Source organism: Papaver somniferum, chromosome 3 (genome assembly GCF_003573695.1).
Source record: "Papaver somniferum cultivar HN1 chromosome 3, ASM357369v1, whole genome shotgun sequence".
NCBI lineage: Eukaryota > Viridiplantae > Streptophyta > Magnoliopsida > Ranunculales > Papaveraceae > Papaver > Papaver somniferum.
This window is the reverse complement of record NC_039360.1, coordinates 56,685,921-56,708,568: the sequence shown is the minus strand read 5'-3', so window position 1 is coordinate 56,708,568 and position 22,648 is coordinate 56,685,921. Positions and strand designations below refer to the sequence as shown.

At 37.2% G+C, this 22,648-nt stretch overlaps 2 protein-coding genes across 3 annotated transcripts; one reads left to right on the top strand and one right to left on the bottom strand.

Annotated features, from left to right (window-relative positions):
• Positions 1-11,129: 11,129 nt before the first annotated feature.
• Positions 11,130-13,193, top strand: LOC113356214. Of its 2 annotated transcripts, none has more exons than XM_026599281.1 (2): positions 11,130-11,754; positions 12,473-13,193. In XM_026599281.1, exons 1-2 carry the CDS (start codon positions 11,581-11,583, stop codon positions 13,184-13,186), a joined length of 888 nt encoding a protein of 295 aa, XP_026455066.1. In that variant the 5' UTR covers positions 11,130-11,580; the 3' UTR covers positions 13,187-13,193. The 2 variants fall into 2 exon arrangements, with proteins under 2 accessions (XP_026455066.1, XP_026455065.1); XM_026599280.1 differs by having other exon boundaries at positions 11,134-11,754; positions 12,204-13,193.
• Positions 13,194-14,085: 892 nt separating this feature from the next.
• On the bottom strand, positions 14,086-15,291 carry LOC113361281 (protein FAM186A-like). The gene is made up of 2 exons (XM_026604572.1): positions 14,853-15,291; positions 14,086-14,752 (listed from the first exon to the last, which is right to left on the bottom strand). The coding sequence occupies exons 1-2, from the start codon at positions 15,243-15,245 to the stop codon at positions 14,300-14,302; spliced, it is 846 nt and encodes a 281-aa protein (XP_026460357.1). The 5' UTR covers positions 15,246-15,291; the 3' UTR covers positions 14,086-14,299.
• Positions 15,292-22,648: the final 7,357 nt, after the last annotated feature.

Here is a 22,648-nt window from a genome sequence, read left to right as displayed (position 1 = left end):
GATCTCATCCTATTTAGCTGACACTAATATGTATTATGATTGTAATAAGCTGGGAACTTGTATCATTAATGATTAACGGAAATGATTATTAAATTAGGCATTGGAGTTCTGTGGATAACATTTTCTCACCTTGATATTGTAGCCTTCGTTTGTGCTGATAATTGTCGAAAACGATGAAAGTAGTGTAAGGCTACTTTTTGTTATGTACTCTTTAGTTTGTTGTGTTTGAAATGCAATCTATTGTCAATCACTTTTATTAGCGGATATCAATTTATTTAGTGGCACATTCTCTACAAGTTTTAAGTTAGGATTTGACCTTGTTTGTTATGGGAGTTTATGTAGAATGTCTGTGAATGGAAATTGGTCATAGATATATATGAGCTATCATCTGATTTCTTCTTATAATCGGGGTTGCACTGAATTTTTTAGCTTAACGCTTGTCAGTACGGTGGGGTTCGAGTACTTAGCAGATTTTTGTTATTTGAAATGAACTAAATAGGAAACACGGGAAGGTGATCATTCCCCGGTCTTTCAGCTTAATCTATTGGTTGTCAGTAGATAAATGTGCTATTTAAATAGATTTGCTTTTCATTATGGTCTGATATTGACATCGCGTCTATGAGTCTTACATTGTGTACTAAATTTATTTCGATTTCTTCGGAACCCCCCTTTGTCGTGATTATTACACATGCTAGCATGTCTTATTACTATATGTTTGGACATATCTGTACTTTTCGGCAGTTAACGGAGTAGTGTTCCACTCTTATATTATTAGATATACTGCAAGTGGAATAAGTTTACTTGATATTTAAAAGAGATAATTGCTACTATTGACGGTAGTTCATATTATCTAAATTAAAGAATGACGAACTACGGTCGTGCTTTATCTCTTCGAGCAACGGAGAGGGTACGTAGGCAGCCGCTATGCGGTTCAGCACAATTCAGCACAATTATGTAAGGTTGTTCATATCATCTGAAGTGTTGGTTGCTGCTTGGCAGTTCATACTATCTATTAGGAGATGATTACAACCTAGAAGTTTATAAAATGTTTTGGTAGAGGTAGTTGAAGTACAGGCTGTTCATACTACCTAATAATGAGATGATTGTTACTTCTTCGAGATAATTCATACCATTTGATAGACATACAGTCCGTTAGACAAGAGATGATTATTACCATTCAAGGTAATTCATATCATTTGCCTTGGCTAGTGAGTTAGGTAATGGTGATTATCGTGCGAGGTAACTTATATCATCTGAAAAGGGATGGTTACTGCAAGGCAGTTCATACCATCTACTAGGCCATAATTGGCACCCCCACTACATCTGGATCACTCGTATGATGCGGTGTGTGTTTTCAGGCCCACTGGGGCACCCCACCACCTCGGTGCCTACCTGGAAGACCATTGGCACTGGCCGATGGTGGCTGGTAACCAGAACTACTCTGACATTGGCACTGGCCGTTCCCCACCTGTCTGATGCGGTGTGTGTTGTCAGGCCCACTGGGGAACCCCACCACCTCGGTGGATACCCGGAAGACCATTGGCACTGGCCGATGGTGGCTGGTATCCAGAACTACTCTGATAATTCTGACATTTACTTGACCCTTAATCGAATTGGTCCGAAATTTTGAAAGTCTAGTTTCTTGAGTGGCGTATCAGAGAGTCGGAGCGGGCCAAGCGGGTCGTAACCCAACCCGTTGGAAGCGAAATTCTCTGATCTGCTACAGTTGGTATCAGAGCAGTTCCGGTTCATTTGGGACTGTGAGTTTGGGACTCGTCAACGTTTTATTGCATTACGACAACAGGTAACCCTCGTTACTTCTAAGTTTTTTTTTGAACTTGGAGGACAAAGTTCTTTTTAAGGGGGTTAATGGTGTGAAAGACTGAAATTTCTCTTCGAGTTTAACTAAACCCGTTAATCAAACTATGCCTTAAGAGTGCTTAAGGATGACATGTTTTCTAAACATTTTTAGGTGACCTCAAGATTTAAAGTTCGTTCTCCGATTAGAAAAAAAAGTCTGCCTTAATCTAAAACAATTGTGTGCCTAATAGCTAACCATGCAGCTGTCCACGTTTCAGTGCACGTGTCGATCATTGGACCTGTCAGTGTACATGAGTAATTTTTGTATGTTAGGAAAAAAAACTTAAATATTAGGGGAACTCAATTTCTCTCTGGTTTTTCTTCTTACGTTTTCTCCCTCCCTGGATATTTTCTTCTCTGGGAATATTTTTTTTTTTTTCAAATCCTCTAAGAACAAGATATGAGCTGTGAGAAATGAATGGGTTTTGGCGATTCATTTGAATGATGGTGTTGTATCAGGGAGCATCTTACTTCTTCCTCTCTTGGCTGCCATTGTTTCTTTTAAGGGAGTACAAGTCTAGGGTTTGATATTCATGAATATGTTAGCTGAAATTGTTAATTCTTGGTGATGAAATTAGCTTAACAAGGTATGAATTTGTTTTAGTTTGATGCTTAAGTAGGCCTCATTTTAGAATTTGGGGGTTTTGCTATAAATTGATCCCATTAGTAAATCCATGAAATGGGTTGGTGGAAATCAGGGTGAGTTTATGTTGTACACGAACTAATTCATGAAACCATTCACATGAAAATTTGATTTGAGATATTTGAGAATTTAGGGTTCATGTTGTGAAATTGGATATTTTTATGATAAACCATGCTATTTTGTAAATACATGATTTGGGTATCTAATAATCATCATGAATTGCTCAAAAATTTATTTGTTTGTTATCATTTTTCATGATGGATTCGTGCTTGGATTTCTTGTATGAATAAACCCTAAAACGTATGTCTTCTATTGTATGCTTATCTTAAGTTCCAGCCGTTGGAATGTTATGAATTTTCAGTATGTTGTTCTTCATTAAGTCGTAGAAGTATGGTAAAAATTTAAAGATGATCAGACATAGTTAAGTACCAAAAGCATTAGACTTATCATGAGTGCCTTCTGCGGGATTCAAATCCTGAACAACCCACTTGCAATCGAAGTATCTTATTTTCCGTATACCGGATGAAGCTAAATTTTTAGTATGTTGTTTATATATATGTAAGTAACCTATTGTAAAATTTTATGAATTTCTGATCAATTTAGGTATACTAAAGTATGGGTTTAACGTGCCTGACTTCTGTAAGACAATAATATAAGTCTGTCAAGTTATGATGTGGTTATATTCTTATTGAACCGTTAAAAGCCTGTAATTCTTGAGTATGTTGTGGTAACATAATCCATTAGGTTACTGTAAAAGTTTCATTATGATCCGGTCAGCATACGAGTTTGACAGGTACAACAGATGATATAAATATATGCTTGTAGGGTCAATCTACGGAATTGGACTGTATGTGTTTGGAGCTTGAAGTTGTCATGGATGCATTGAACTTTTAATTGGTTTAAATGGTGCTGTATGGATTGTATTTCAACTTAGTGCTGAAGTTTTCAATCATGGTTTCTTATATTTGAACCATATGATGTCTCTCTCGACGTCATTGCATGAGTTAACAATTGTTGGTATTCTAGTGTACTCTTTATGACTGATGGAACATCAACTTGTCTACGAACGACGTAATAGTGGGGTTGCCATGAGAATAATTATGAGCACAGTTATTTAAGAGGACTTGGTAGTTGTACAAATGATAAGCCACTTTTAGTATTCTCACTCTTGCACACTACCCATATGAATGTTGTGACAGTAAGCATCATCTACTATGAATGGTGAAAGTCATGGTTATCACCATCACTAGATTTACTGTGCATGTTAATACAGTTTCATTTCTACTTGTCTTGGAAAATCTTGCAGTTATCCTTATTGTCTAATATACTCAGGGAATGACTCTTCATTCCTTGTTTGAAGTTATCATTATTACTCACTAGCTTGATCTCCATGATGTTTGTATAAAATCTACTTGACGCTACTAACATCCAGAGACTTAGGAACTCGTTTAAATTCGTTAATTTTATTTCGTACACATATTCTTAGTTCCAGACTTGGGGATGGGTGCTCTATCCAACTCTACCTGAATTCTACATTTGGTGTTGTAGGCAGGTACGATTGGAAATGGAGATACTTTCTATTGCTTTCATGTTACTGTTTTATTTTCTAAAGTCACTATGAAGTGCATACACTTGTCACCATTTTTTGTTGTAGATAAATTTATGCTTTGGTGAGACAGTTTGTCCAACACGAGCAAGCTTGATCTCTTTGGTGCCACATTTAGTGGTTTCACTAATTAGGTATACATAAACCACTACTAGTTCTTTATTGAATGGTGGCTTGCTTAAATTGTATAAGGCCAAGATATGAGATAATATCAATGGACAATCTTTATTTATTTCACTACCTCAATGGTAAATAACCTTACTTAATGATCTCATCCTATTTAGCTGACACTAATAGGTATTATGATTGTAATAAGCTGGGAACTTATATCATTAATGGTTAACGGAAATGATTATTAAATTAGGCATTGGAGTTCTGTGGATAACATTTTCTCACCTTGATATTGTAGCCTTCGTTTGTGCTGATAATTGTCAAAAACAATGAAAGTAGTGCAAGGCTACATTTTGTTCTATACTCTTTAGTTTGTTGTGTTTGAAATGCAATCTATTGTCAATCACTTTTATTAGCGGATATCAATTTATTTAGTGGCACATTCTCTACAAGTTTTAAGTTAGGATTTGACCTTGTTTGTTACGGGAGTTTATGTAGAATGCCTGTGAATGGAAACTGGTCATAAATATATATGAGCTATCATCTGATTTCTTCTTATAATCGGGGTTGCACTGAATTTTTTACCTTAACGCTTGTCAGTACGGTGGGGTTCGAGTACTTAGCAGATTTTTGTTATTTGAAATGAACTAAATAGGAAACACGGGAAGGTGATCATTCCCCGGTCTTTCAGCTTAATCTATTGGTTGTCATTGAGGCCGCCGTGAGTAGATAAATGTGCTATTTAAATAGATTTGCTTTTCATTATGGTCTGATATTGACATCGCGTCTATGAGTCTTGCATTGTGTACTAAATTTATTTCGATTTCTTCGGAACCCCCCTTTGTCGTGATTATTACACATGCTAGCATGTCTTATTACTATATGTTTGGACATATCTGTACTTTTCGGCAATTAACGGAGTAGTGTTTCACTCTTATATTATTATGTATACTGCAAGTGGAAGTGTTCCACTCTTATATTATTATGTATACTGCAAGTGGAATAAGTTTACTTGATATTTAAAAGAGGTAATTGCTACTATTGACTGTAGTTCATATTATCTAAATTAAAGAATGACGAACTACGGTCGTGCTTTATCCCTTCGAGCAACGGAGAGGGTACGTAGGAAGCCGCTATGCAGTTCAGCACAATTCAGCACAACTATGCAAGGTTTTTCATATCATCTGAAGTGTTGGTTGCTGTTTGGCAGTTTATACCATCTATTCGGAGATGATTACAACCTAGAAGTTTATAAAATGTTTTGGTAGAGGTAGTTGCAGTACAGGCTGGTCATACTACCTAATAATGAGATGATTGTTACTTCTTCGAGATAATTTATATCATTTGATAGCCATATAGTCCGTTAGACAAGAGATGATTATTACCATTCAAGGTAATTCATATCATCTGCCTCGGCTAGTGAGTTAGGCAATGGTGATTATCGTGCGAGGTAACTTATATCATCTGAAAAGGGATGGTTACTGCAAGGCAGTTCATACCATCTACTAGGCCATAATTGGCACCCCCACTACATCTGGATCACCCGTATGATGCGGTGTGTGTTGTCAGGACCACTAGGGCACCTCACCACCTCGGTGGCTACCCGGAAGACCATTGGCACTGGCCGATGGTGGCTGGTAACCAGAACTACCCTGACATTGGCACTGATCGTTCCTCACCCGTTTGATGCGGTGTGTGTTGTCAGGCCCACTGGGGCACCCCACCACCTCGGTGGCTACCCGGAAGACCATTGGCACTGGCCGATGGTGGCTGGTATCCAGAACTACTCTGACAATTCTGGCATTTACTTGACCCTTAATCGAATTGGTCCGAAATTTTGAAAGTCTAGTTTCTTGAGTGGCGTATCAGAGAGTCGGAGCGGGCCAAGCGGGTCGTAACCCAACCCGTTGGAAGCGAAATTCTCTGGTCTGCTACACTAGCCTACTCTAAGCTAATTTCAGATTGATCTATAGTTGAACCCCTACCAATCTTCCAATGATACAAGGTACAATTATACTCCTACGCCTCTGATCCCAGCAGGACACTGCGTAATTGATTCCCTTTGTTGATCTCACCCACAACAAAGAGTTGCTGCAACCCAAAATCACAGACTTGATAATAAACGAATCTGTCTCACACAGAAAAGTCTATCGAAAGGATAAATCTGTCTCCCAAAGATAAACCCTAGGTTTTGTTCCGTCTTTAGATATAAAATCAAGGTAACAGGAACCAATTGATAATCCGGACTTATATTCCCGAAGAACAGCCTAGATTAATCAATCACCTCTCTACAATCCTTCCTGACTACACAAGCGGATTGTCGAGGAATCACAAACAGTGAGACGAAGATGTTTGTGACTTCTTTATCTTTCCTATCAGAGAACTCTCACGATCTCAATCCAATCAATCGATTGTACTCGTACGATAGAAGATTCAAGATCAGATCACACAACTACGATAAAAGTAGTATCGGTCTGGCTTAACAATCCCAATGAAGTATTTAAGTCGTTAACTCGAGTTTAGAGAAGAAACTCAAGAGTTAATGGAGATCGACTCTAGCGAGAGCACTAGTAGCACACAGACGTGTGGGGATTAGGTTTGGTCAATGCTAAAAGTCTCCTTCATATAGCCTTCAAATCAGGGTTTTGCCTTAGGTACAAAGCAAACTCTATTCACCGTTAGATGAAACCTGATTTAGATTCAAGACAATATCTCTCAACCGTTAGATCGAAAGATGTAGCTTGTCACACACACTTGGGTAAACGTTTAGTGGGTTTGAGAAAAACCATGCCCAAACGAGTACACGTATGTTGGTTCAACATGATAACCCAAAAGTTCAACCATATGAGCATCTCATATTAATCATGTTCTTCTTCACCATAACTAGTCCAATTGACTCAAATGAACTAGTTAAGAATTGTTATTAGAATCGGCTCATGAACATTATAGCCACGGTTTGCATAAAGCATTCCTTAATAATTAATGTTTCATGTTCAGAGCACATCTTTAGATCATAACCTCTTAAGCTCACAAACAAGTTCGCGGACTTAAGTTAATCGGTTGAGTTTTCGAAGCTCAGCAGAAATTCTCGGGTCGAGAACTTCCGCCAGTTCGCGGACTTAGCACACAAACGAGTTTTGGAAATCCCAGCAGAAATTCTCGGTCGAGAACTTCCGTCAGTTCGCGGACCGAGTCTGCGGACTGGGTTCGCGGACTTGGCAAGCCAATTCCACAATCCTACCGATTTCTCTTGATCAACGAATTTCGAAAACTTCGGTTCAAGGAATACATGGTTATATAATCTAAACTCTCATTTCAATCATTGAAACATTCTCAGAGGGCGATATTCAGTCGTGAAGAACAACAAACCTTTCTCGTCAGAGCAATTTCCAAAGTGATTGAAACTTTCATGACTTTCGTCACTAGGTGAAGATAAACCTGATCAAAGCGAAACGCTTTACCAACACATGATTTCGAGTAAAAAATAAGCAATGAGTACTCAACTCGAAATATCAAGTGTATATGATCTAGTCTATATAGCATACGACTTTTGTCTCATAAGAAGTAGGAGAAGAATAGATAAACTTTCGAGTGATAGATAAGTTCAAGTCTTCACATACCTTTTTGTTGATGAAGTTCCACGGTTCCATGGTGTAGATCTTCGTCATTGTCGTTGAATCACCATGAAGTCCTTGAGCTCAACTACACTTTTCCTATCCTAGTCTGAGACTTAGCTAATAGGCTAGAAATCAAGACTTTATAGTTTTGATCACTAACATAGACAAACATGCTTGATATAACAACGCATGCGAGGTTCACCGAGCTATGCTCTAACAGTACCCTTAAGAAAAATATAAGTTCCGTAACATACAAAACTTTTTCGGTATGTGTACCGGGTATGGATACCACACCGATTCCAAAATCGACAGTTCTTTTTTCAGTATGCATACTAGTTTGCGTACCGTTTCGGGTTCACGAGTTCATAAACTTTTTGTGGTATGGATACCGGGCATGCGTTCCACTAAGTTGCTGCCGAACTATAGCTACGCTGGTACGTGTACTTAGTACATGTACTACGGCTCCGAACCTATAACAGTTTTCCCAGTTTGTGAAACTGGTATGCATACTATCCTGTATCCATATTTTCAGTAGTTCTATATTTCTCTCTAGATCAATTCGAAACATTCCCAAATAACATCAATGACACATATCACTGTTCCAGGCTATTTTCGAATGATAATCTTGAATTATGATTTAGATTACGAACAATAAATTGTCTTTAACCGAAATTTCATTAAGTATGAACAAATGTACATTATGATTAGTCATATATATTTCGAGAACCTATTACCAAGATAAACTTGACTCGAAATTCTTGATATGCTTAGGATAGTCTAATTAGTTATGCGACAACTTCTCATAGATAGTAAGATGAATATAACTTGAGAAATACGTGGTTCAGTCTTCACTTACCTTTTGTTGAAGAAATTTTCCATAAGCTTCAGTTGATCTTCGCCTTCAAACGGTAGAGCGCAATGATGACTGTCGTGATGTCCGTTTCTTAACTACACTTTTATCCTAATTCGAGACTTAACTAATTGCGGACTAGAAATCAAGATATAGTTTTGACAACTAAATTTGATAACAAGCTTGAGATAGCAACACTTATGAGTTCGACCGAGCAATGCTCTAACAAATGGAAAGGTTTCTTGAAGGTTAAACTTCCTCAAAAAGTTAAAAACTTCTCATGGAAATGCATTAATGATTGTTTTCCTCTGAAAAGTACGATCTCAAGGTATGTCCAAAATGTAAACCCAAACTGCTCTTTATGTAATATTTTTTTCGAATTTGTTATTCATTAAGTATGGAAAATTTTGTTTCGAGAACTTATCACCAGTAACAAGCTTCACAAAATTCGATTTTGATGCATCTTTTATTAAAGAAAAAAAATGCAATGGGTTGTGGACTAATAACTTCCAATTCTACGGGAGCATGTGAAGGGGCATTTTGCATGCTAGGAGTGGCGCAGGACGAAGAACAAACAGAAGCCATAACATCTCTTGAGGAAATCAAGATGGCTAAAGCAAAAAGAGTGCAAAAGATGCACTTGGAAGGGGATAGTTTAAATGTAATAAAGGGAAGTAATGACAGTTTAGGAAGTGTTAAGTGGACAAACAATAACATTATTGGCGATCATAGGCTACTGCTTAAATCACTTAGCTCATGGATATGTACTCGTGTCTCAAGGGAGTTAAATGAAGTAGCTGATTTTATAGCCAAAAAGGCTATAAGTAGTAATATTACCGTGTTATGGAATGACAATGAATTTCCAATAGATTTGATTTCTCCTGTAAGAGAAACACTATGTATGGTTTCTATTTTATATAATAAAATCCTCATTTCCTATTAAAAAAAACTAATACGTGAAGTATTGTTTAAAGTATTGTTTTTTTAATACGAAAATAGAGCAGTTTATTTAATTAAGGACCGAAATTGTCTGATTGAATACATTCCTTTAACCATAGTGGCAATGAAGTATTCTAATATGTGCTACAAGAATTAACTATTGCATGCTTCGCCAATACATGAGTCATGCGTAAATGAACAATTCCAAAAGATAAAATCATTTAAAAAAATAAATATTGTCTTCTAGGGTGTTATTGTGAGTCCATTTCACCGTTCCCCTGCTTACACTCAGTGCAAAGACAAATTTTTTGCAATCTTTTCTAAGTGAATCTTCTGAAATCCCATATCTCTTGCCCATTTTATTGCCTCAAACATAAGCATAGCTTCTGCCTGTTCCGGGTCTACAACCTTTGGAAAGACGCATCGAGCTCCGTAGCAAGTACCTGCATAATCTCTACTTATTCGTCCAATTCCTGATAATTCGGTATTTATAAAATATGTTGCGTCAAAGTTAATTTTCATATCTTCTCCTAGTGGGCTGGACCATTTTGGAAGATTTCTAACAAGATTTTGTATAACATCAGACTTATGTATAATATTATGACATTCGATATAGAATGTGGTACTTTTTCTTGCAATCACACCCGCATTAGCCTACACATTCTCAAATATTAGCGAACCACGTGATTTCCAAATCATCCAAAAACCAAAAATAATTTTATCTTTTAGGTTAACATTAACCATAGAGGTGTTATTTGACAGCAAGAAAATTATCCACAATCCAATCAATAAAAGATATCACATTCGCTGCATTCAAAATATCATTTCCAAATGCCTGCTTGCCATATACCTTTTATGACTATGCAATCGCAAAATATATGTTGCATGGATTCAACAACAGTCAAACAAAAAGGACATTTGCTATCTATATTAGAAACAATCTGGGAGGGCCTATCCCTCGTTGGCAGACATTTTTGCATATAGTTCCAAAGAAAGTGAGCAATTCTTGGTGGAATCTTTACTTTCTAAAAAGCTTTCCAATTTAGGTTGCTTGTAATAGCACCCCCACTCTGATCTTGGATACACTTATAAGCCATTTTAACAGAAAAGTTTCCATCTTTAGTATGTTTCCATCTAACTTTATCCTTATCATCGTATGGAATTCTGATGTTTAGAATTTCATTCACCGTGTTCTCGTCGAATAAGGAAGCTAATATACACCTATCCCACCTGGTTGGTATCATGATCAATGAGTTGACCAACTGGCAGATAAAGATTCTAGGAAAAAATAAAAAAATAAAACATGGTCTTCTTGGGTTCTTAAGCTGTGTTTGATAAAAATTAATTCTACGAAATTAACGATCTTTCTATGGAAATAATGTTTTGATCGAATCTGTTTCCATGAAATTGTAAAATAAACATATTACAAACTATGTTTTAAAATTAATTTCATCGGATTCGATGGAAAGTTTTTCTTTGCATCTCCCACAAAACTGATTCCATGGAATCACTTTCCATTCTATATGTCTAACACAGCCTTGGCAAGGGATTTGACTTCGTATAAAACTACAAATGTAAACCGTGCGCACAGTACATATGGAGACCGCTTATCCATTGATAACCAGTTCGTCCTTGTTTGTTTGCTCAACGGTGAAGATGGCACCATTTATCACGAACAAATGAGTTCCGACACAAGGAGAGTTTTACACGGGTGCAGGTCAGTGGACTTAAACAGAATGTTGTTGTAGTTGTTACTTTTCAGATCTAGTTCATGTGATTCCCAATTTCACTTCTAAATTGAGTTTTCCTCTTCTCCTTCTCCTCCATTTTTTTTTCACTGATTGGTTATCTAATTAGACCCGTAAATTATATCCCCGATCCAATTTTCTTCTCTTCTTCTTTGAGTTTCATTATAAGATGATCTATTGGAAAATCGACTTCTGATTTCCACAAAATGATGATGTCGAGAGAGAAAGGAAATGTAAATATCAATGAAGAACAGAACGAGAGTAAGAAAATAGTGAAAGAAATAGATGATGAACCACATCTTCCCCAGGAATTGATTATCGAAAATATTCTCACCAGATTACCAGCTCGGATTCTAGGCGTGTTCAGCTGCGTCAGTAAGGTATGGTACAATTTAATTTCTAATGATTCACGATTTGCTGCGGCACATTTTCTCCAAAATAAAAATAAGCATAATCTAGTCTTTAACCTCATTAATTGTAAACCAAAACAACTGGGAAAATGCTTACCTTTTCAATTTACAAAAGAATAGTGATGGGTTTGATTATAAATTATTAATGGCCTTATGTATCAAAAACACGATTGAACTAGTAGGTTATTGTAATGGTTTAGCCTGTGTTAAAGGAGTGAGTGAAGATGGTGATATTTTGGGTGTAGTAAAAGTCATTAATCCGAACCGTGGTGAAACACTTTCTCTCCCATATTTTACACCTAGTGGGGGATCATGCAGATATTTGTGTCATGGTTTTGGTTTTGATTCATCATCACAAGCATATAAGATTGTAGTTATTCACGCTTTAGAAGACAATGATGAGTTTATTTGCTTGGTAGTGACACTGGGAATTAATTCATGGAGAACGATAGTTACTAGTACTGCTGAAATGTCACCACCACCAGGTTGCTCTCCTTTTCCTAGGCGGATGATTACAAGAACTTTGAGAGATTATCAGAGAGAAGCCACCCTTTGTGGGGATAATCTTTTTTGGAGGATAACCAATAATACAAGTAATGATAATGATGATAAGATTGAAATGTTACTCGCATTTGACATCCACGATGAGAAGCTTCAGTTCATTCACCTCCCAATTGAATGCACCCAGGTCCCGATGAATGAACATCAATATGTCGAAGTTGATCATCATCTTCTGGAATTTAAAGGATATCCTTGTGTTGCACGCTCGGAAAAGATAATAATAAACAACAGGTATCATCGCCATCAGTGTATTGCTCAGAGAAGGTTTTGTCGTTGTTGTTTTAAGGTTCATCTGTATATCTTGAAGAACAAGCTCCAGCAAGTGTGGGAAAAGGAGATGTCTTTCGACATTCAGATGGAGGAAGGATCACTACCAGTTCCCTTTTGCTGTTACTGTGGCACTACTGCTTCTTCTACTACTGCTACTGATGCGACTACTACCCCCCCTCCTACACGAATGTTGAGTTTCTCTGATCAGGTGATACTGTATTGGTTTAATGGGACATATCTTGTCTTCTACAATTTGCAAATGAAACATTTTGAGGTGGTAAATTGCTGTAATGAGGAGAATCGTGCTGTTTTTGAAGTTAAGATGAAAGGAATCCCTGGAAGACGCAGGATTGGTGAGGATGATCGTATTTATTCCCCATACATGGATTATCAGCTGCACGCTCAAGTTGAAAACATCCTTTCACTGAAAACCTTCATTCCCGAAGGAGGAACATGTAAGTTGGTGGATGGTTACCACGGTTTTCAAACTTATGTGGAACAAAATATCCCCACGGGATGGCTGTGTACGGGAAAAGATCGATCAACACTGAAATATTATATTTATGTTTAGTTTGTTGTGTTGTGTTGTTATTTACTCAATTCTTTGTGAGTACTTTTTATTTATTTCGTGAAGATTTTTACTCAGAATAGTAGACTATGCAATTGCTAAAATACTCAAACTGGTATCTGATCTCACAAAGAATTCCTGTCTTTCTAACTCGAAGCCAACCTGAATCTGATAAAGATATACATACGAAATATAATATGATTACATATTAGTAGTATTAGTAGTATTAGTAAGTAGTATTAGTACTAATATGATTACATATTAGTAGTATTTAGGTTGCTGGTTTTGTATGCTGGCAGATGGCAGCAGCCATATTTGGATGGAGAAGTCCAAAATTGCGATCAGAGCCACTATGGATTAGGAAAAACGCAACCACTATGGAGCTTGACTGTATATGTCTCGAATTTTAAGAAAGCGGAAACTGAGTATTCGTCCATTGAAAATTTGACACTATATTGGGCAGAAATGCACAAAGCTAAAACTGCACGAAGGTAAAGAAACTTGAGTTACTTCTAATATTATCTTTAATCATCCCCAGGATTTTCCATGGAATCATAAGCATTTCACCATTCAAAAGTGGAGATCAAAAATTAGCTAAATAACAATAAGATTCAATCATCGTTCTCTACAAGAATTGAATGTTTCATCCACAGTGTGACATAGGCAACACTGAGTATTAGTGTTTGTAACAAAAACTCATATTTCCAACTAAGGCCGCCTTGTAATAGCCTTGAAAACTCTAGCAGTGAAAAATTACTTGTCAGCGAAACAAAGGCCACCATCAAAGGGCAGACCAGAAACAACCCAAAAAGCAGGATTTTTTTTAAAAATATCGATCTTCATAACTGGTCAGCTACGTGAGTCAGGACTGAGTATTAACGTTTGTAAGAAAACTGCTCATGTTTTCCATATAACTAAGCCCGCCATAATAGTCTATATAACTCTAGGAATAAAAAACCACTCTAGAAGTGAAACAAAGATGACCAAACCAAAGTGCAGAAACATAACAAAAAGCAGGAAATTTTTTCAGAACATCAGTCTTCATAACTAGTCAACTATCTGAATCAGCTCTGTGTCCTCTTCGCCAGCCAACCTATCACTCTTTCCTCATACTAGTCAACCAACTCTGCACCTTTCCCCCAGCTTGTCAGCTAAATAGATACGCAACTCCGCCTCCACCTTGGGGGTTAAATCCCTATGCAGGTCTGCTTCCACCTTGGGGGTTAAACTCTTAATCATCTTAGGAGTTAAATCAACATTAAGCTGGCCTATCACCTGGGGTTTTAAATCACTACGCAACTGCTGCATCACCTCGGGAGTTAAGTCAGTATACAGCTGCTCCCTCACCTCGGGAGTTAAATCAACATACAACTGCTCCCTCACCTCAGGACTTGAATCAATATACAGCTGCTTCCTCACCTCGGGACTCAAATCAGCACACAGGCGCATCACCTCTGCAGATTGAGGTGGAAGTCGATCTTCAGAGATCCCCATTAGCATAGCTGTTGCAGCTTTAGGATCCTGCCCATACGATTTAACAACATCTGCCACTTTCTTCCTTTTGTCTACCTGCACAATAAATTATATTTTCGAATATATCAAATACATACCAAACCAACAACAGTTTCAAGGAATAGCAAAATACTGAAGAAAGATGATGGAACTATACCACATCAGCAAGCTCAACCCCAGGCCTCTTTGACGAGTGAGGCATGGAAGAAATCAATGAACGCTCGATACGGGAGTTTGATGAACCACCAACATTTCCTGTGTTAGGCAAGGATGAATCAGCAGAAGAGGAATGCTGTCTTTCTGTTTCTTTGTCAGAGAGAGAACCTTCTGAAGAATGCTCTTCAGCAGATTGCGCTGCTACTAGAGGAGAGGATGGTGCAGTTGCTACTAAAGGAGAGGGTGGTGCATCAGAAGATTGCCCCACTGCTGAAAGAGAGGATGGTGCAGATGGTTTCTTATCTGAACCTTCAGAACCTGGAGAGTAAAACTCATGGGAAGAAGGGGGAGAAGGTCCAGACGAAACTTTCTTATCCGAATCCGAAAAGTCCATGTTAAAAATAGACAAAAACTGGAAAAAGAGAATTAGACTTCATAAATTGATAAAAGGGCCCCGGAGAGCATGCTCAAGGAAGCACAGTTCCCAAGTGGAACATGTTTATTGAAATCTAAAGCTTTAAAAGGAGTATAAATCCAAACAAATACATATTTTCATAATACTTCGACATGAGGTGGGCCCAAAGGATATTTTGTGATCAAATTGTCCTACGAAATTGATAGGAAGCGTGTTAGCTATGAAGGTCCGTGGAAAGCTAAAGGTCAACATTTGAAGGTTCAACCATGGACTCCCATGTTCGATCTAGAATCTGAGAAAATCACTAGGACAACGGTTTGGGTTCGTTTTTCCTTGTTAGAAGTAACTTTATTTTACCTTTTGTGTTTTACTTTTATATGCTAGAGTTTACTGTTTTGTTGTCTTTACTTTTTCAGTTATTATGTAACTTGTCCTTACAATTACTGTAACTTGTCTTTCACTCTAGTTTATCTATTTAAGTCCCTCATGTGACTCTTGTAAGAACAAGTTATCAGAAATCTTAAATGAAGTACTTCATATCAATTATTGTTTCTAACATGGTATCATTCGTCTTGGGTTTGTAGATTCCTTTAGGGTTTCCCTCTTATAGGGTTATCCTTCTTTGCTTCCGACGCCACCACACTTTATCAAACTTCATGAAACTTAACCATATTTTATCATACTTCATCTACATCTGTGTTTTATCCTCTGGTTTTTCAAAGAAACCATTGGATATTTTTTCTTACACTTCAACATCATGTCCTCCTCTTCTCAGCTCCATTATGAGGTTACAATAGAACTACCTTTCACAAATATAACTCATTTTATCTCTATGAAACTGGATGATTCTAACTATCTAGTTTGGAAATCTCAACTATCATCTATCCTTATCAGTACCAGTCTTTTTGGCTACCTTGATGGCTCTCTTCCTGCACCACCACGGACTGTTAAAAATGGAGATGTGATTGAACCAAATCCTTCTTATCTAAAGTGTCTCAAATGGGACAGATTTGTTAACAACTGTCTCAATGCAACCTTCTCTCCATCTATCTCTACTGATGTTTATGGTTGTGGTACAACAGCTGAGGTATGGTCTTATCTAGCCACTACTTTCAATAATCAATTTTCTGCGCGTAGATCTATGCTAAGAAATCAACTACATAATATTCGTCTTGGCAGTCTCTCTATTTCAACTTATTTTCATGAGTTTAAAATTATTATTGATTCCTTAGCTGCTATCAATGAGTCTGTTTCCTTAGCTGGGACGTGAGTATAATGACTTTATTGTAGCTGTTCAAAATAGAGATACATATCTCTATTTTGTTGCTTTAAAATCTCGTCTCATTAACCATGAACAATGGTTAAAGAGTCAGTCTCTTGAAACAACTGCTACTTTAGAACAAGTCACTTCATCTACCTTCTTCACAAAGAGAACTTTGGATCCGGTGGTTCAAATGCTGGATCTCATACTTCTGGTAATAAATCAAGTGGTTATGGTGTTGGATCTCAAAATCAGACAAGTGGTTATGGTTATGGTGGTAAATCAAACAACTCCGGCGCTTCTTCTAGTGGTTTCAATGTTGGATCTAATAATTTCAATGCTGGATCATCTTCAAATACTTCTAGACAACAACAATCTCCATCTTACATTGATTTTGAATCTATAGAGTGCCAAATCTGTAAACAAGTTGGTCACTCAGCTAGTAAATGCAAATACAGGTATACTCCATCTAGATATGGCAGTAATTCAGCTAGTAATTCTGCAAGATCAAACCCAAAACCACCTCGCCAAGCTCATGCTTGTTTTCAAACCCCTCGATATAAACCTACCACTTCTGATTTTCAAAACCCACAAGCAAATGCTTGCATCCAAGTGAATGCTGCATCTTTCTCTGAGATGTCATCCTTCCCAGCTGCTACTTATTGTCTCCCTGACTCAGCAGCTTCTCATCACATCACCAATGGCCTTAAGCTTCATGCTAACACATCTACCTTTACAGGTTCATATCAGGTCATGGTTGGCAATGGTCAATTTCTCCTTATTACTCAAATTGGTGATTCTGCTTTACACACCTCAACTGCTTCATTCCCTTTATCAAATGTTTGTTATGTTCCAAGTATTCAGAAGAATTTGATTTCAATTGGTCAGTTCACTGAAGAACATAAATGTACATTCTCATTTTCACCTTATGGATATGAAATTAAAGATGCTACAACAAATCAAATTTTAGCAGAAGGTGTCAAGATAAATAATCTACATCACATTACATCTCAACCTTCAATCCCACCTACAACTCTTGTTTCACTTGCAACTGACTCAAATGTTTGGCATAAAAGAATGGGTCATCCTGGTCCAAACATTCTTCATAAACTTCACACAAATCATCACATTACAATGAGACATTCAGCCCGGTAGTGAAATCTACTACAATTAGAGCAGTTCTTACTATAGCCTTAGCAAGACAATGAAGCATCAAACAATTGGATGTTTCTAATGCTTTCTCCATGGAAATATTTCAGAAAATGTTTACATGGAACAACCCAAGGGTTTTGTTGATCCTAATTATCCTTGTCATGTTTGTCTTCTCAAGAAAGCTATTTATGGTCTTAAACAGACACCAAGGGCATGGTATGAGAAGTTCAGTGGCTTTCTACTTCAAATTGGATTCAAGAAAGGTGTTACAGATCAATCAATTTTCATCTACAACAATTCTGGTGTTATGGCTATTCTTCTTCTATATGTGGATGATATTATTCTCACTTGCAGCTCAGATTCCTTCATAGGCTCTCTTGTAACTCAACTTGGTTCTCATTTTGCCATGAAATATCTTGGTAATCTACATTATTTCCTTGGTATTGAAGATGATATGACAAACTATCCTACTTCTATTCTTCTTACTCAACAGAAGTATACATTGGATTCGCTTACAAGGTCAAAAATGTTAGACTACATTCCCTGCAACACTCCAGTTACCACTGATAAAAGGCTGTCTATTCTTGATGGAACTTTACTTGCAGATCCTCTGCAGTATAGAAGTCTTGTTGGAGCATTACAATCCTTACTTTAACAAGGCCTGACATCAACTTTGCAGTGAACTATGTGTGTCAGTTTATGCATGCCCCAACAGAACTTCATCTTCTTCTGGTTAAGCGCATACTAAGGTACTTAAAAGGTACTATAGATGCAGGTATTACATTATTTGCTAGAGATATTACCTCTATCAGTGGCTATTCAGACTCTGATTGGGCTGGATACCCTGACACCACGCGTTCTACATCTGGGTTCTGTCTTTCCTTAGGTACTTCTTTGATCTGTTGGTCCTCTAAGAAGCAACCCACAGTCTCTAAGTCCTCTACTGAGGCTGAGTATAAAGCAGTCAGCTTATTTTCTACTGATGTTATGTGGCTCTCTCAACTCCTTGAAGAACTTGGCGTCTCTCTTACAAGACCCTTCAACCTCTACTGTGACAACCTTGGAGAAACATATCTAGTTTCTAACTCTACTTTTCATGCAAGGACAAAGCATATTGAGATAAACTATCACACTGTCAGAGAACTAATTGAGTCTGGAGATGTTGTTGTTCACTTTGTGCCTTCATCTGAGAAACTTACTGATATTCTAACAAAAGGATTGTCTGTTGAGCATTTTAATGATTTGAGGTTCAAACTCATGCAGTACCCTGCTTAAGTTTGAGGGGGAGTGTTAGAAGTAACTTTATTTTACCTTTTGTGTTTTACTTTTATCTGTTAGAGTTTACTGTTTTGCAGTCTTTACTTTTACAGTTACTATGTAACTTGTCCTTACAGTTACTGTAACTTGTCTTTCACTCTATCTTATCTATTTAAGTCCCTCATGTGACTCTTGTAAGAACAAGTTATCAGAAATCTTAAACGAAGTACTTCATATCAATTATTGTTTCTTCGTTTTGAGTTTTGGGATGAAGAATGTCTTTTTAGGTTAGCTAGGTGTCTCGGTAAGCCTGTTGCCTGTGATCCTAGAACTTTGAGGCAGGATTATGGTTATTTTGCGGCTGTTTTGGTCGATATTGATTTTTCAAAGCCAATTGATGTTACTATTGTTGTTGATGCTGAGGATAAGGACGAAGGTTTTTATCAAGAATATGAAATTTTAAACATGCCAAAATTTTGTGATTATCCCTCGATTGGACATGAGGAGCATGATTATTAAAATAAGAAATAAGGGTAATTTGCGTTACCTCCCCCGTAAAGATTGGTAATTTGCATTACCTCCCCTATAGAAATAAAATTAGCAAAACCTCCTCTCGTCAATAATTCCGTCTATTCCAAGTTAGCTGACTCAGCACTAACTTACACGTGGTTTTTATTTTTTTGGGTTATTTGCGTTATCTCCCCTATAAAGATTGGTAATTTGCATTGCCTCCACTACAAAAAACCACGTGTAAGTTAGTGCTGAGTCAGCTAACTTGGAATAAACGGAATTATTGACGAGAGAAGGTTTTGCTTTAGGGGAGGTAATGCAAATTACCAATCTTTACAGGGGAGGTAATGCAAATTACCCCTAAGAAATATAATGATTTGAAGAAGAAAGCTGAGATTGAAACTAATCCTATTAATTAACAAGCTATTTTTGATGATATGGCCGAGCTAAAGAATTATTGGCGTAAGAAAAAAGTGGTAAAGAATCCACCGGCTAAGTCACTTGAAACTAACAAGTTACAAAGCCTACAAAAGTTGATCCTAATGTTCAGGGTAAAGAGGTAGGTGTCAATTTTAGGGGAGTACATACGTACATTCCTAGCCCAGCTGGTAGTATTGCTGCTAGTATATCAAGAGCTGAAAATACAAATCAGTGCAATAATGATGCAAAATTGATACCGCACAATGATGGTGCAACATTACTGTTGGAAATTCCCCGCAATGATGGTGCAACATCGCAAATTCAGAATTCCCGCAATGATGGTGCAACTGCACATGATCAGAGTTTGCGTAATGATGGTGCAACCAGCGAACCCAAAGAAACGCAAACCAGACCCGATGATGCTATTCCTAATGATGAACTGGAAAATGAGGAGATTATGGATTTTAAGGCATCCAAGGAGATGAAAAACCAAGCTAGTGAGGCTGCTACTTTGGCTGAATTAGCTAGAATTGAACAGGAGAAAGCTTTGGAAGTTTTACAAAACAAGAGAAAATTGATCTTAGAAAAGCAAAACCAAGAGGAATATGGAGCAAGCCGAATTAACACAACTGAGACACGAATTGAAACTGTTGGCATGGGTTCCTTACCAACAAATTTTGTGTTGGAAAAAATAAATACTGATGTTAGTTTTAGTTCACCAACTAAAACTACAAGAAGGACTTCACCAGCTAAACCCAGGATGCTTATCCAACATGTTTGAAAATGGGACCGAGGAGATTGAGGAAGAAGTAGAGGAGGTTTTTTCCGACAAGCTACCTGAATTGGAGCAATCAATTAGTCCAAGTGCTGAGACTATTGACAATGAAGCGGATAAACCCTCATGGGCCAATAAGGCGGACCAAGCTGCACGGGAGAAAAAAGAAACGTCAGAAAAGAAGAAGCGTGATGCACTGTCCAAGAAATTGGTTGGAAAAACCAAACGATCGACAGATGCTAATGAAGCTTTACAAACTAGAGGAAGAAGTAGAGTTAGAAGTTCACATCAATCAAAGGGTTCGGCAATCCCTCCTGAAAAGAAAGGTAATTGATGCGTGTCTTCTATTGGAATGCTCAAGGATTCGCTAAAGATGGTGTAAAGGTCAAGTTGAAAGAGCTTTATAATTTGCACAAACCTGATATTATTTGTATTGCGGAGCCTATGGTTTTTTGCACTACACGTTTTTTCAGAAGCTTGAAGTTAGATGATTTCAATGAAGATGTTATTACTAATGAGGTTGATGGTGCCAAAGGTAATATTTGGGTCTTGTGGAAGAATTCGTTGTCTCTGAAAAAGCGGGGGTATAACAACCACACCCAATAATTTGTTCAGCAAATTGTATGGACAAACTCCAATATAATTCCGAGAGCACCAACTTAAAAGCGAGATCAATCAAGAGACATATCAAAGAGCTTAATCTCAATTTCTCAATAAAATCTATAATCGAACATATAAAAATCTGTGAGACTGATTGATATGGGAAATAACTTGGACGACACCAAAGACCAACGCCCAAGTCCCAATCAATTCATATCCAACAATCAAGGTCGGATTTACCAATTGATTGAACTACGCACAACCTGTGATATTATGATGAAAATTCTCTGATGTTTACTAGCAAGATATGAGTCTAAGAAACATGCCATCATGGAAGGGAATAACCTTGAAACTCTTTCCAGAAACATACTCGTTGGAAAGTTGAAAATATTTGATCACGAGGACAATACAACTAAAGATAACACTTTTGCGCTGGAAGCCACAACCAAAGCAAGTGGAACTTCAAAGGAAAGCTTGTCTTGGGATGACGAGTGTTGTGTTAACCACGATGAATAGAATATATCTATGATAACACAGCAAGTCAAAAATATTCTAAGGAGGTACAGACAATCTGGAAAGTGGCGCTCCCGAACTGAGATCCAAGATGATTCAATTATTCAAGACGGAAGTTCTTTTTAAAGAAATAATACTCTCATTGTTTCACTTGATAACTCTGATGAGCTTACTTTTGAATATCAAACAGAAAATTCTGCCCCTTGTGCAGAAATATATGTTGATTCTGATTCAACCTCTGATTCTGAGTCAGAAACGGAGATTTTAGAATTCTTGAATAAAAGTGAAAAATTTCATCGATAAAACCTATGTTTGAAGAAAACTGTGGGAAAATTGAATCATCTCTTAAAGTAAAAAAATCATGAGTTGGAAAAGCTTATAGAGAAGTTCACTGAAACATTGTCTATCAAAAAGAATGAGATTGATACTCTCAAATGTGATTTACAAAGGATCCCAAGAAGTTCAGACATGGCCTCAACTATGTTGTTTGGGAAAAAGTCCTTTGGTAACACTAATGGTATTGGGAAAAATCACCAACAACTGTTTCATTCCTGCTGGATCATACAAAGAGGAAACAGTTTGTTGCGAAAACAGGTAACTGAATCTTCTAAAGTTGAGCTCTTTATACATTGCTCCTTTTGAGGAAGCAAGAGATATGTTCAGGAAAAATATTGGAAATTCAAGAAGAATAACACAAGAATTGTCTAAATTCAGAATGACATGCATAGAATGAGTCAACTATTGAAGAAAAATCCGAGAATTTCAAAGCCGAGGAGACAACAGAGTAAAAGAACCAGAAAAGGTAAGATTCCTGAATACACAAAAGACCTTGAAAAATCATCTAGTGACACAAGTGCTGGGTGTTCCACTAACCCCATTGCTACTTAATTGTAG